At 45.8% G+C, this 16,311-nt stretch overlaps 1 protein-coding gene across 1 annotated transcript in view; it reads left to right on the forward strand.

Annotated features, from left to right (window-relative positions):
- Positions 1–15,569, forward strand: part of LOC124805453 (gonadotropin-releasing hormone receptor-like) — a 605,403-nt gene extending 589,834 nt beyond the window's left edge. The window contains exons 5-6 of the mRNA XM_047266015.1: positions 15,092–15,218; positions 15,438–15,569. Of these exons, the coding sequence (XP_047121971.1) occupies positions 15,092–15,218; positions 15,438–15,569 (259 nt within the window). The remainder of the gene's footprint in view (positions 1–15,091; positions 15,219–15,437) is intronic.
- Positions 15,570–16,311: the final 742 nt, after the last annotated feature.

Below are 16,311 nucleotides of genomic sequence, written 5' to 3' on the forward strand. Positions count from 1 at the left end.
CTCTTAAGACGCACCGAAGACCTCATCTAACACAAAAAGTACCAACCGAGTTGCTCCATTTGCGTAAGCTGGAGAAAGTGTGTAATACTGAAACTTGGAATCTGTAACGTAAGTTATATACAGTAGGACGATCATGCAGTTGGGTAGATTCGTGCAAATGGTCCCTAGCCCAATTGTTGTTGTTGTGGTCTTCAGTCCTGAGACTGGTTTGATGCAGCTCTCCATCCTACCAGATCCTGTGCAAGCTTCTTCATCTCCCAGTACTTACTGCAACCCACATCCTTCTGAATCTAATTAGTGTATTCAACTCTTGGTCTCCCTCTACGATTTTTACACTCCACGCCGCCCTCCAATGCTAAACTTGTGATCCCTTGATGCCTCAAAACATGTCCTACTATCCGGTACCTTCTTTCTGTCAAATTGTGCCACATACTCCTCTTCTCCCCAAATCTATTCAATACTTCATCATTAGTTATGTGATCTACCCATCTAATCTTCAGCATTCTTCTGTAGCACCACATTTCGAAAGCTTCTGTTCTCTTCTTGTCCAAACTATTTATCGTCCATGTTTCACTTCCATACATGGCTACACTCCATACAAATACTTTCAGAAACGTCTTCCTGACACTTAAATCTATACTCGATGTTAACAAATTTCTCTTCTTCAGAAACGCTTTCCATGCCATTGCCACTCTACATTTTATATCTTCTCAACTTCGACCATCATCATTTATTTTGCTCCCCAAATAGCAAAATTCCTTTACTACTTTAAGTGTCTCATTTCCTAATCTAACTCCCTCAGCATCACCCGACTTAATTCGACTACATTCCATTATCCTCGTTTTGCTTTTGTTGATGTTCATCGTATATCCTTCTTTCAAGACACTGTCCATTCCGTTCAACTGCTCTTCCAAGTCCTTTTGCTGTCTCTGATAGAATTACAAGTTTTTATTTCTTCTCCACGGATTTTAATACCTACTCCGAATTTTTCTTTTGTTTCCTTTACTGCTTGCTCAATATACAGATTTAATAACATCGGGGAGAGGCTACAACTCTGTCTCACACCCTTCCCAATCACTGCTTCACTTTCATGCCCCTCGACTCTTATAACCGCCATCTCGTTTCTGTACAAATTGTAAATAGCCTTTCGCTCCCTGTATTTTACCCCTGCCACATTTAGAATTTGAAAGAGAGTATTAAAGTCAACATTGTCAAAAGCTTTCTCTAAGTCTACAAATGCTAGAAACGTAGGTTTGCCTTTCCTTAATCTTTCTTCTAAGATAAGTCGTAAGTCAATATTGCCTCACATGTTCGAATATTTCTACGGAATCCAAACTCATCTTCCCCAAGGTCGGCTTCTACCAGTTTTTCCATTCGCCTGTAAAGAATTCGCGTTAGTATTTTGCAGCTGTGTCTTATTAAACTGATAGTTCGGTAATTTTCACATCTGTCAACACCTGCTTTCTGTGGGATTGGAATTATTATATTCTTCTTGAAGTCTGAGGGTATTTCGCCTATCTCATACATCTTGCTCACCAGATGGTAGAGTTTTGTCAGGACTGGCTCTCCCTAGGCCATCAGTAGTTCTAATGGAATGTTGTCTACTCCTGGGGCCTTGGTTCGACTCAGGTCTTTCAGTGCTCTGTCAAACTCTTCACGCAGTATCGTATCTCCCATTTCATCTTCATGTACATCCTCTCCCATTTCCATAATATTGTCCTCAAGTACATCGCCCTTGTATAGACCCTCTATATACTCCTTCCACCTTTCTGCTTTCCCTTCTTTGCTTAGAACTGGGTTTCCATCTGAGCCCTTGATATTCATACAAGTGGTTCTCTTTTCTCCAAAGGTCTCTTTAATTTTCCTGTAGGCAGTATCTATGTTACTCCTAGTGTGATAAGCCTCTACATCCTTACATTTGTCCTCTAGCCATCCCTGCTTAGCCATTTTCCACTGCCTGGCGATCTCATTTTTGAGTCGTATGTATTCATTTTTGCCTGCTTCATTTACTCCATTTTTAAATTTTCTCCTTTCATCAATTAAGTTCAATATTTCTTCTGTTACCCAAGGAGTTCTACTAGCCCTCGTCATTTTACCTACTTGATCCTCTGCTGCCTTCACTACTTCAACCCTCAGAGCTACCCATTCTTCTTCTACTGTACTTCTTTCCTCCATTCCTGTCAATTGTTCCCTTATGCTCTCCCTGAAACTCTGTTCAACCTTTGGTTCTTTCAGTTTATCCAGATCCCATCTCCTTAAATTCCCGCCTGTTTGCAGTTTCTTCAGTTTTAACCTACAGATTGTGGTCAGAGTCCACATCTGCCCCTGGAAATGTCTTACAATTTAAAATATGGTTCCTAAATCTCTGTCTTACAATTATATAATCTATCTGATACCTTCTAGTATCTCCAGGATTCTTCCATGTATACAACATCCTTTCATGATTCTTGAACCAAGTGTTATCTATGATTAAGTTATGCTCTGTGCAAAACTCTACCAGGCGGCTTCCTCTTTCATTTCTTAGCCCCAATCCATATTCACCTACTATGTTTCCTTCTCTCCCTTTTCCTACTCTCGAATTCCAGTGACCCATGACTCTTAAATTTTCGTCTCCCTTCACTACCTGAATAATTTATTTTATCTCATCATACGTTTCTTCATTATCTTCATCATCTGCAGAGCTCCAAAATTGTGTCAGAGTGCCTCAAAGAGCATGTGCCAATGACGCCTTCATCGATGGTGCGTTAGCCCCTAATCTTCTTTCTTCCTTTCGACTAATCGCTGAATCGCTACAAGCACTGAATCTTTCGGATGCTCCACTCTTATAAACGAAAACAACCTGCGACTGGTAAGTAATAATCGTGGACACGTATAACAATAAAAAAAATTGATTCTTCTCTTAGAACTTTCATTTGTTCGCTGGGCAAGAAAATGAAGGTATTAGGATTATTTCTAAGCACACGTTTATTACAGTGATTTATGTTCTCAGGTACAGGGGAGAACATAAAATTTCACTCACCCGATCATTCAATTTATATTTTAGTGTGAGCTTAGGTGTTCGCCTACGGTAGCGCTTTAACATCTCAGCATATTGCGCTCGTGGCTAGTCGGCTCGCAGCGTAAATATAACAGCACTCTCCCCATAATTTTCATTCTCTGTTTTTAAACGAATTTAAAAATTTAAGGAAGTAATTCAGTGGCTCCAGCGCTATATCAAAAGCAGAGGTTAATTTAAATAAACCGGCCTGAGCATGAAACGATTCAAATAGTTCTACAGGAGGATGAAAATATTTTAGGATGAAAGTTATATACCTTACGTAATTAACTGAAATTCTTATGGAACCCAATTGCATGTATCGAATTCTTCCGATATATTCAAAAATTGAGACGTTTCCATAGCAGTTCGCTAACGTCACTTAGTTACAAGAACATGACTATTCCTGTCGTTGCGTAGATAGCACTTTTTTAGTTGTACACAGGCAATTTCAGTGCAATAGCAATGTTCAGGAGATGGAAACAAAGAGGAAATTTAAATCTTCTGTAGTTTCGGTATTAAGATAAGAAAAGTATATTCCAAGTCAACGTAACAGTATTTTCTCAAATTGAACTAAATGTCAGACAAGTCTAATGATAGCCTAATACCAAAATAAGTCATAATAATGTAGTTGCATTCAGCGGAAAATATAAAATATAGAGCCTTCTAGAGAAATAAGATTTTTATCACCTAGGGACTTAAAATCGATCTGCAGTACAGGAAAAAAGAGAAAATAAGGATTTAATACCCCACCAACGATGCTGGTATTACAGATGGAGCAGTTGTGGTTCGGGAGGACAGTGATTAAAATTCGCGGTGTTCTTTTCTTTTCTCTTTCAAGGATTCGAGCCGCCGTTATTCCGCTTGCGTTGGTGCCATATTGCCGTATTCTAATGCTCGACAAAAAAAAAACACATTCAACAGAATGGATAGCTTGGTAGGTAGCTGTACCCTAGGTGGCCATCATTGAAATATGAATCAGAAATGAACTGTTCTTCCACATAATACAGAAACATGCATTGAAAATACGCGTCGGAAAAATTAAGTCTGAAATCTGGTCACTTACACACATGGTGAGCCACCTCGAAACATAATAACCACCGACTCAACAGCTTTTTGATATGATTTTGGAATGCAATACAGTAGAAAGTCTGCATGGTGTGAATTCCAAAAGTCCTTGGTAGGTTATCGGATCTATGCGACATCAGATTCATACGCACAGGTCAGGCAGTTTCCGTAAATTACGGTGTTTTTTGGGGACGGTGCTGGTCCCCAATATCAAACGAGGTGCTTGCACGATTCTGGCCTTGTGACATGGACAGTGGTCCTGTTGAAAGATGCCATCGCCATCGCTGTCGGGAATGACAGCAAGCTTGAAGGGATGAAAGTGCTCCGTAATGTGTCATGGTGCCTGACATTACTACCACAGGTCCCAAGGGAAGCCTAGGTAAATGTTTCCACAGCATAAAATTGAACCTCCAGAATGCACGGGTAGCGCCAGTGCGTGTTTGGAACAGCCATTTACTTAGATGACGGCTATCCAGTCACCGACATGATCTAACAAGACACGTGACTCATTAGACCCGGCGACAGCTTTCATTGAACAACGGGACAATTCAGTTATCCTGTTTCCGCCACAATCGTAACAGTCGATATCGTTGCGTCAACGTTGGAACATGCTGGGGTTGTCTGCTGCCGAGCCCCACGTTCAATAAGAGAGAGGTGCTCCGAAACACTTGTGCATGACCTGGCATTGTACTGTTTTGAGATCTGCCACAGGTCGCAACCGGTGACGTTCTTAAAAACGGGCAAACTTCCGGCCCCATATTCTGTAATGTGACGTTGACGTTCAATTCTCGGTCCCATACTCTCGGTTTCACTTTCTTTCAACCACTTTCCATAGATGCGCACGACGGTAGCACGCGAACACGCGACTAACTACGTCGTTTCCTAGATGCTCAGTCCAAAGAGTCGAGCGTTGAGAGTTGCCAATGACGATTGCGTTCAGCTTTATAAAAATATTCCATGAATTTAAAATCCAAGCACAGATTCTGTCGAACTTTGTAAATCTGGTAGGCAAATTTTGCACTTATAAGTACATGGAGGAGGCAAAGAAACTCGTACACCTGCCTAATATCTGTAGGGCCCCCACGAGAACGCAGAAGTGCCGTATCACGATGCGGCACGGACTCGACTAATGTCTGAAGTAGTGCTGGAGGGAACTGACACCACGAACCCTGTAGGCATGTACATAAACGCGTAAGAATATGAGGGGTTGGAGATCTCTTCTGAACAGCACGTTGAATGCAACCCAAATATGCTCAATAACGTTCATTTCTAGGGAGTTTGGTGGCCAGCGGAAGTGTTTAAATTCGGAAGAATGTTCCTTGAGATATTCTGTAGCAGTTTTCGACATGGTGTTGCATTGTCCTGCTGGAATTGTCCTAGTCCGTTGGAATGCACAATGGACCCGAATGGATGCAGGTGATCAGACAGAATGCTTACGTACGTGTCATCCGTCAGAGTCGTATCTAGTCGTATCAGTTGTACCATATCACTGCAACTGCACGTGCCCCACAACTTCACAGAGCGTCCACTGGCCTTTACAGTCCCCTGCTGACATGCAGGGTCCATGGATTCATGAGGCTGTCTACACACCCGTACACGTCCTACCGATCGATACAATTTGAAACGAGACTCGTCCGGCCAGGCAACATTTTTCCTATCATCAACAGTCCAGTGTCGTTGTTGACGGGCCCAGGTAAGCTGTATGGCTCTGTGTTCGTTGATATACACTCCTGGAAATTGAAATAAGAACACCGTGAATTCATTGTCCCAGGAAGGGGAAACTTTATTGACACATTCCTGGGGTCAGATACATCACATGATCACACTGACAGAACCACAGGCACATAGACACAGGCAACAGAGCATGCACAATGTCGGCACTAGTACAGTGTATATCCACCTTTCGCAGCAATGCAGGCTGCTATTCTCCCATGGAGACGATCGTAGAGATGCTGGATGTAGTCCTGCGGAACGGCTTGCCATGCCATTTCCACCTGGCGCTTCAGTTGGACCAGCGTTCGTGCTGGACGTGCAGACCGCGTGAGACGACGCTTCATCCAGTCCCAAACATGCTCAATGGGGGACAGATCCGGGGATCTTGCTGGCCAGGGTAGTTGACTTACACCTTCTAGAGCACGTTGGGAGGCACAGGATACATGCGGACGTGCATTGTCCTGATGGAACAGCAAGTTCCCTTGCCGGTCTAGGAATGGTAGAACGATGGGTTCGATGACGGTTTGGATGTACCATGCACTATTCAGTGTCCCCTCGACGATCACCAGTGGTGTACGGCCAGTGTAGGAGATCGCTCCCCACATCATGATGCCGGGTGTTGGCCCTGTGTGCCTCGGTCGTATGCAGTCCTGATTGTGGCGCTCACCTGCACGGCGCCAAACACGCATACGACCATCATTGGCACCAAGGCAGAAGCGACTCTCATCGCTGAAGACGACACGTCTCCATTCGTCCCTCCATTCACGCCTGTCGCGACACCACTGGAGGCGGGCTGCACGATGTTGGGGCGTGAGCGGAAGACGGCCTAACGGTGTGCGGGACCGTAGCCCAACTTCATGGAGGCGGTTGCGAATGGTCCTCGCCGATACCCCAGGAGCAACAGTGTCCCTAATTTGCTGGGAAGTGGCGGTGCGGTCCCCTACGGCACTGCGTAGGATCCTACGGTCTTGGCGTGGATACGTGCGTCGCTGCGGTCCGGTCCCAGGTCGACGGGCACGTGCACCTTCCGCCGACCACTGGCGACAACATCGATGTACTGTGGAGACCTCACGCCCCACGTGTTGAGCAATTCGGCGGTACGTCCACCCGGCCTCCCGCATGCCCACTATACGCCCTCGCTCAAAGTCCGTCAACTGCACATACGGTTCACGTCCACGCTGTCGCGGCATTCTACCAGTGTTAAAGACTGCGATGGAGCTCCGTATGCCACGACAAACTGGCTGACACTGACGGCGGCGGTGCACAAATGCTGCGCAGCTAGCGCCATTCGACGGCCAACACCGTGGTTCCTGGTGTGTCCGCTGTGCCGTGCGTGTGATCATTGCTTGTACAGCCCTCTCGCAGTGTCTGGAGCAAGTATGGTGGGTCTGACACACCGGTGTCAATGTGTTCTTTTTTCCATTTCCAGGAGTGTATTATGGGTCGTGGGACGACGGCTGGCAAGAACTTCTTGATGCAATAATTTACCAACAGCCGTATGATTTGTAGAAGTTTATTTTATTTTATGAACTTCTATGTGCTACCAGTTTCGGCATTACATTAATGCCATCTTCAGGTCCCACGTGTCATAGTCGTAAAATCGCTATGCACGGAAGGAGCCATATAACTGGATCCGTGAATCAATCGTCCTGCAACAGCTCTTGGTGGCCTGGCCACTTATACAAATCATACGGCTGTTGGTAAATTATTGCATCAAGAAGCAAAGCTTTGTATCGTGTCGTCATCAAGGGTGCACTGCTGGAACTTCGGTTCCGAAAGCGCATATCGATGGTGTTTTGTTGAATGGTTCGCACGCTGACACTTGTTGATGGCTCTGCATTGAAATCTGCAGCAATCTGTCACGTTGAACGATTCTGTTCAGTCGTCGTTGGTCCCATTTTTTCATGATCTTTTCCGATCGCAGTGATGTCGGAAATTTGATATTTTACAGGCATCCTGACGTTCACGGTACACTCGTGAAATGGTCTTATGGGAAAATGGCAATTTCGGAGATGCTGTGTCCCATCGCTCGTGCGCCGACTGCAACACCACGTTCAAACTCACTTTAATCTTCATAACCTGCCATTGTAGCAGCAGTAACCGATCTAACAACATCTGCAGACACTTGTCGTCTTATATAGACGTTGGAAACCGCAGCTCCGTATTCTGCCTGTTTACATATCACTGTATTTGAATATGCGTGCCAATACCAGTTTGTTTGGCGCTTCAGTGTAATTTTTCCAGCGATTTCGAACCTGCCGACATGTTGCCAATGAAAGGGACGGTAGGATGGGAAGGTTCAGATAATTTTTCAGTTTCAGAGAATCAATGCAGTGAAAAGTCCCAAGATAATGTGTCGGCCGTTGTGTTCAAATTCAGTGCGAAAACACGCTTCCACAGAGAGAGGCATTCTTTTTCGCTGAGGTGTTGGTCTGGCGACACTGAAAAACGTCCGACCTAAATGCCCGCCTCTTCGCCTCGAATGTAGCAAGAAGAGCCAGCACTGCCTCCGTAGTAACGTTGGAAATGTGAGATTACGTTTTCTAGAGTGAAGTCTCCCTTGTGTCACTGACCATTCCCTTGCCAGTTAAGGATCCATTTGGCCTTAAAAGTTGGGGAGAACGTGCGTATATCTTCACTATATTACTTTATTTTACTTAGTCAATACTTTTATCAAATAATTTCCTTGTTCAAGAAACTTACGGGTTTGCTGCCGGGTGGCGTCGTCGGACACCGCCGATATTTCGACAGGAGCACACCCTGCCATTCTCAAGGCACAAATGCAACGAAGAAGAAATGTGCAAGCAAATTTAATACCTCGGTTCACAGAGGAGAAACAAGGAAGACACCACACACAGAACAAGTGTCAACACAAACAAAGATAACCAACATCAGAAATATCGATAGTTACTATTAATCAACAGGTGAGGTAGCACTAATTCTGTCCCTCTGTTTTTTGATGAGAGACAGAGCTGGATTGCAAGCAACATTTAAACAAAATCCACCATCTCTGTTAATAAGGTTGCTTGATTAATTTCAGCAGCTTCCTTAATAACACTATCCCAATAGCTGGACGTGCAAGCCAGAATCTCCGTGTTGTTGTAATTCGTAGGATGACCGATGTCAAGGCAATGTTCTGCAATAGCGGATTTGCTCGGCTGTGGTAAGCGTGTGTGACGCTTATGTTCAATACACCGGTCTTCCAAAGTCCTGATTGTCTGACCAATATATGACATGCCACAACTGAAAGAATACGGTAGACCCCAGTCTTACGCAAACCAAGATCATCTTTTACGAACGCCAACTGGGCCTTAATCCTAGAAGGTGGTCGAAAAACACATCATATTTCCGCAAAATACGGTCAGTCCTGTTGGAAATGCTTCCTGCGTAAGGCAAAAAGGCCGTAGACCTAGGTGACACTTCGTTGCTATCGTCACTCCGCCGTTGCACAGAAGGCTGATGGCGCAACGCTCGTTTGATCTGCCTCTCACTATAACCATTCTGACGAAAGGTGACTTCGAGATGTGCTAGCTCAGCTGTCAAACTCTCAGGGTCTGAGACAACGTGGGCCCTGTGAACCAAGGTGCGAAGTACTCCTTCACGCTGAGCTGGATGGTGACAACTATCAGCTCGCAGATACAAGTCAGTTTGGGTAGGCTTCCTATAAACAGAATGTCCCAACGTACCATCAGTCTTCCTATTGACCAACACATCAAGGAAGGGAAAGCATCCATTCTTTTCTACCTCCATAGTGAACTGAATATTCGGGTGGATTGAATTCAGATGTTCCAAAAACCGGTTTAAATTCTCACTACCATGAGGCCAGACAACAAAAGTATCGTCTACATATCTGAAAAAACACACAATTTCCTTGTTTCACGTAATTACATGACTCTCATCCACTCCTCTCATCCTACTACCCTTCCTACCCTTTTTTAAAGAATGCTGAAGTTGAAAAGCTGTCTTAAAAATTTATATTTCTGAAACTATGCAAATGTCATGCAGATTACCCTGTGGAATACTACTGTATAATCTGCCGAAGTACTTTTGTCTTCGCGTGTGTTACATGAGTTTAAAGAGATACATATGATTTCACTCTCCTAAGAAACTTCGACCTCTACCTATTGTTGCATTTAGTATTGTCGACAACGGAATGGATAATTTACGTCACTGCTTGCTGTATATGGCTTTGATTTCATTTTCTTTTGCTAGACAGTTATTTAGCGTAATTTTCTGGTTTTATAACGCTTCCGCGTCTCGTATTTTTATCCACTGACAGTCTGAAGATGACCACTGACTGTCCGAATGCGATTACGGCGTTGTGAAATGCCCTTGAGATAGTTCCTTTTTCTCCTTGTTTCGTATAGTTCCCCTAAGGACCACGACATTGTAGTATTGTATACGAAATTGTTCTTTGGTCGTTCGCCCAGTAGTTGCGTATGCTATGCCTACACTGTTCCTTCCTCTTGGTCCTTTGTTCTGGATGTCACTTGCTTAAGCATCTCCCGAAGTATGTCCGATCTTTTAGGTCTCTTCTTGCACATCGCATTTCCTGCAGATCTTTTATAACTTCTCTCAGTTTTGATGACCTTTTTTCCGTCCTTCGCCAGTACTTGAGGATATGACTGGACAACCTGCTGGGACGTCCACACAAGGCATGATGTCTGTTCTTAGCGAAGTCCGTATTATTGTGCAGCACTCGTGGAGGCCTTGGTTTCACCGCCTTTTAATTTCGTTACTTCACTGGTCCCCTATCTTCCTCATTATGTTTCTCTCCTCTGTTTCAGATTTGTGCGTGAGACTATTCCTGTTGAGTACTAGACACTCGGGATTGTACGAGGCTTCGGGGCGGGTGATCATCTGGTACTGTCTTATGTTTTACTTACAGGAAAGACGCGTTTCGTTATACGCACTGCTGGTCAGTTGCTATGTCATTTGCCCCTTGTTAATTCGGATTAATAATTATAGTCTTTCGGAAAGACTGTATATCGGATATTCTCCCAGGAATTTAAACCTGTTGGTTTTCTTGATTTCTTCCCGCTCCTGATGCAGTGTGCCTGCAGAATCATCACTGTCTTCCTCTTGTGTCGCATTTTATTCGGGCGACACTTGTAACCCTACCTTTGCTTCTTGTTCCCTGAGAGCACTGAGGTGATACACGGAAATTCATGTTGAGTTACGTATGTGTGACAGATCGTCGGCAAATGTCGGGCAATCAACATTGAGCCATCTTCGATTGTGTCGCTCGGAGATACTACTTAGAAGCCTGTCTAACTCCTCTCGAAACTCTCTCATTACCTTTTCCAGAGCACAGTTAAAGAAGAGACGGGAGAGACAGTCACTCAATCTTGATTTCAAAACTTCTTGAAAGTCGTCTGCTCAACTTGAGCCTTGTTCTGCTGTTGTTTACAGTAGGCTTCTGGTCCAGTCATAGTACCTGCAAGATATTCATGAGAGTATTTATGTCAGTCGCTCCATACTCCTTTTTGAAACCAACAGATGCTACGACATACTTCTTACCACCAGTATTCTTTTGGTCTAGCACTAAGTTCAGGTTTAGTATTTGTTTTGAATCTTCCTTGCTATTCTCCTAGTTATGTGCCCCTTTGGGATTTATGCCTGTTTCACAAGGCCTCAGAGGAAATATTTGACTGGTACCAGAGAGATCCGTCGACAGTATCTCATATGTCCTTGTACGTGCAAGCAGAAGTCCAATCAGTTGGTAATGTTTCGCCGACCTGAAATTTTTGTTGTTTCTCTGTCAAGTTGCTTACAGCACCATCTCCAGCTTAGTTCCATAGTCCAGCTACTGTTGAATCATTCCCATACGAGATTGTATATTTTTTTATTTATTTACTTAAATTAATATTATTAGGGCCTTTTGGTCTCTCTTCCATCGTAACAGGGTTCTACACATCTATATAGTCTACGACAAAAATTACGACGCGTCACGCAGGAGTTATCCGAATGGGAGCGAAATCGATGGATGTGAAGTACATCTACGGAAAAGTTATTACAATTTCAGAAATATTCGATGTCTTATCCAAGAGAAAAAGCTTAAAAAGGTAAAAAGGTTATCAAGTCAATAAACCGTTAGTCCACCTCTGGCGCTTATGCAAGGAGTTATTCAGCTTGACATTGTTTGATAGAGTTCTTGGATGTGCTCCTGACGGTATCATGCCAAATTCAGTCCAGTTGGCAGCTTAGATCTTCAAAATACCGAGTTAATTGGCGGGGGGGGGGGGGGGGCTCCGCCCATGTTGCTCGAAACTTTGTCAGTTGGTGAGGGATCTAAGGACCTTTCTGGCCAAGGAAGAGTTTGGCAGCCACAAAGACAAGCAGTAGAAACTCTTGCAGTATGGGGGCGGGCATTATCTTTCTGAAATGTAGGTGCAGGACGACTTTAGCAAAGGGTAACAAGACGGAACCAAAGGCGTAATACGAGAAATAGCACCGCAAACCACCACTTCTGATGGCTGGAACGTATGATGGACGACGGTCAGATTGTTATACCACCGCTGTCTGGAGTGACTCCAGACACGCCTTCGGTTTGGAATTTCATTGATTGGAGTAGAATTGTTCTCAGTCATGATTCCCAGTTGGAACTAAACCCCAATGACGTATGATGATGTGTCTTGAGACGCCCCGAACAGTGATGGGATACATGACTGGCTGTTGCCCTGTATACTGCCAGACAGTGGTCTGGGGTGTCATTTCTATTCACAGCACGACCCTTTTGGTTGCCATCCGCGGCACCCTTACATCACGGCGTTACGTTGACGATATTTTACGGCCCGTTTTGCTCTCTTCATAGCAGACCAGCCTGGGCTTACATTTCACAAAGGTAATAGGCATGATGAGAGTTTCAACTGCTTGTCTTCGTGATTGCTAAACCAAAAGTTTCCCAGAAAGGTCGCCAGATCTACCCCCAATTGAGAACGTTTGGAGCTTTATGGGCAGGCTCCTCCAACCAGCTCGGAGTTTTCACGATATAACAGGCCAAATGGACAAAGTTTCGGGCGGTGTCCCTCAGGAGGACACCCAACAACTCTGTCAATCATCGCCAAGCCGAATAACTGTTGCATAAGGGTGAGAGGTGGACCAACGCGCTATTGACTTGCTCAAATTATGAAGCTCCTTTTTCATAAATAAATCGTCCATTATATTACGAAATTGTAATTATTTGTTTGTCTGTGTATGTACATCATATCTACCGATTTCCGTCCCATTCGCATAATCCCTTCGTGCTGCATCGCTTTCTTTTGTCTTAGAGTATATATAAATACTACGTATATCAGTCCGTTTTCAGCGTCAGTCTCCCGTGTTGGACGTAATGTGCTGTGTAGATTGGATTTGCTTAGAGTGGTTTTAAGTTTTCCACCGAGAAGTCCGTATGTGTTCTTTTTCACCGTTCTCGTTCGATTTTAACCTTTCGCGAGTTGAGGATGAGGGACACTGTCCTTACGTTTACAGACACGGTGAGATTTCTGGGGCTCGTTTTTGACTCGAGGTTTACATGGTTACCTCATCTTAAAGACCTGAAACGACGGCCACTTTAGGCTTTAAGTATTTTAAAATGTCTTAGCTACAGTACATGGGCAGTCGACAGGACTTGTGTGCGACCTCGGCTCGATTATGGGTGCACGGTGTGTGGGCCTGCGAGCCCTTCTTACTTAAAGATGTTGGAAGCTGTGCACCATGAAGGGCTTCGGTTGGCCACTGGGGCATTCAGAACTAGCCCCATACCATGCCTCTGTGCATAGGCTGGTGAACCGCCACTTCATATGTGGCGGCGGCTACTTACGGTGCGCCAGGCGTATAAATCTTTGTCCACGCCATACACACCTGCATACCATACCATTGCTTAGCCTCCTCTGGCACAGCTATTTCATAACCGGCAACGAGCTACGCGGCCCTATGGGATTCGCGCACAGGATTGCCGCTCTACGATGGATGTGGCTGGTCTTCATGTTTTCCGTCGCGGTTGGAGCAGGTTTCCACCTTGGATCCTCCGGAGACCCAAAATTATTTCAGATTTGACTAATTTTAAGAAAGATAGTACACCAGATTTTACATTCCAATCTCAGTTTTTTAACATTTTAGATGGGAATCACGATTTTACCGTCGTTTACACTGATGGCTACAAACAGGAGAATTTCCTTGGCTATTCTGTAGTGTTACCTACTATGTTACCTGGATTCGCCTCCCTGATGAATATACCGTTTTCACAGCGGAGCTCCACGCGATCCTGAGGGCACTGGAGCGGATGAATCGTGTTCGGGGCAAATCGATTTCTCCCCTGCTCCGATTCTCTTAGTGCCTTACAATCATTTCAGAATCTGTACCCAACTGAGGAGATGGTCCAGCTGATATATGACTAACTGTACTTGCTCCAACGTCGGGAGTAAGGAGGTGTCCTTCTGCTGGGTGCCTGGTCATGTAGGAGTATGGGGCAATGAACAGGCCGATCGGGCTGCCGAGGAGGCCTGCAGAGAGCAGGATGTGGTCCAGTGTCCTATTCCCTTGCAGTCTGTCATTTCTGCACTCCACAAGAAGTGCATGGAGTTGTTGGAGGAAGAATGGCTGGCTGTGACGGCCAATAAACTGCGGTTGGTGAAGTCAACCACTCGGCCGTGGCGTTCCTCCTGCCGGTTGCTCAGGCGGGAGGAAGTGACCCTCACGCGTCTTCAGATTGGCCACTGTCCTCTCACACATAGCTTTCTATTACGGCGGGTGGATCCTCCGTTTCGTGCGCATCTCTGTCCGTCATATTTTAACAGACCGCAGAAGCAAAAGTTGATGGTGATCTGCCCTGTGTATTAGCTAATGATGAGACGTGTGTATGTAGGGTTTTGAAGGTTTGTGATGTGTCTGGACTCTGGCCTAAGCCTTTAGGCTTGAGGTTTTAGTGTATTGCACAGTGGCTGGCTCCTCCCTGTTTCCCTGCGGTCAGCCAGCCACTTCCATCTGCTATATTGTTTTAGCTCCATCTACCACTTTCTTCCTGTGTTTTCCATGTTTTACTGCTGGCGGCATTCTTCGTCCGACGCTTCGGTGTGGTTAGGCCCATATTTTTCCTAGCTTGTTACCTGTGTTTTACGCTCTGTTTTATCTTACTGTTCTGAGTCTTTTCTTGACACCCGTCTCAATCTGCTACTGAGCGGGCGCTGAAGACCTTGCCGTCGTGCGCCCATACGACCCTTTCCATCCATCCATCACATCGAAACACTTCGGTACGTGAGGTACGCTAACGCCGGCCTCGTGGTCTGCCCTTAGGGACGGCTCGACGTTCACGCAGCGCAGCCTGATGGGCAGCATGCGGCGCGTGCGGCCGCCCACGGCTGAGGAGACGACGCTGGTGGCGCTGGAGGAGGGCCCGGCCGCCGCCGCCGCCGCCGCCCCCGCAGCGGGTGCCGCCCCCGCCGCCAGCGCCAGCCGCCTCTCGGTGCGCCTCCTGCGCCGCGCGTCTCGAGCCGGCAGCTTCAAGACGGCGCTCTAACGCCGCCCCCTCGCCCGCTGCTCTGTCAGGCTGCTGCGCGGTGGCGGAGACGGTAGCGGCGCTGTCGCCGCGTCGACGGGGCCCCCCTCGTCTGGGGCTAGTCCTCGCCGTCCCTGCCTACAGCAACATCCCTGCCTGGGAAACCAGTGCGTCTCTCATCTCGCAGTCCACGCCGGCAGCGCCTCTAACAGTGGGACCACCGCCACCTTGCTGCCGCGTCACTTGCGGAGCACATCCGCCGTCGTCAGTGACTAAGGACTCGGCCGAAGTTGCCGGGCTTCAGTTTACGGCAGAACCGACGATACTGCTACGGCTGTACCCCTCTCCCAGTTCTTACACGTTGCTGCCTTGTTAGAGTTGTGACTTCCCGTTGAATGGCGCTGCAATGAACTTACTCATCCGCCGCAGGTCACGAGGACGAACAGTCGCTCCCCTGAGCGAAGCATGGACTACTTGCGTCTTTGTCACTGAGTAGCGATTTTCTTTAAAAGCTGTTGCGCGGTAACGTTGATCTCAAAGAAATATGGAGGTGGTTGATGTCACACACAGTGAGTCTCTCGCCGAGTCAGGAATTCCAAGTGTTCACCCGAGAGCATTATTGTCTCCTTTCCTCAGACGACGTCATCTCACTCATACGACTAAGCAAACTCTGTGCTATACTTATGTCTTAAATAACAAGAGAAATTCACAGATGTCCAAATACGAGATTTACCATCATATCCTTGACATAAGTTTGGAAACAGGGTAACTTCAACACTGCCTAGGTGTTCACCTTGTTTTAGTTATAAAGTCACAGTATGTTTATACATTGACTCGTAGTTGCGGACCTAATGAATGTTGAGAATTTTCTGAGACTATCCTTTGATCTCCTTATTACGTACTGTACGATGTTTTAATACATGACTTTGAAACTCCTTTCTACGCATGCAGTAACCAATTGGGACAATTGGGACTTTTGTTTTAGTACCAAACATACTGATGTTAGATACAGTTTCGC

Source organism: Schistocerca piceifrons, chromosome 7 (genome assembly GCF_021461385.2).
Source record: "Schistocerca piceifrons isolate TAMUIC-IGC-003096 chromosome 7, iqSchPice1.1, whole genome shotgun sequence".
Taxonomy (NCBI): domain Eukaryota; kingdom Metazoa; phylum Arthropoda; class Insecta; order Orthoptera; family Acrididae; genus Schistocerca; species Schistocerca piceifrons.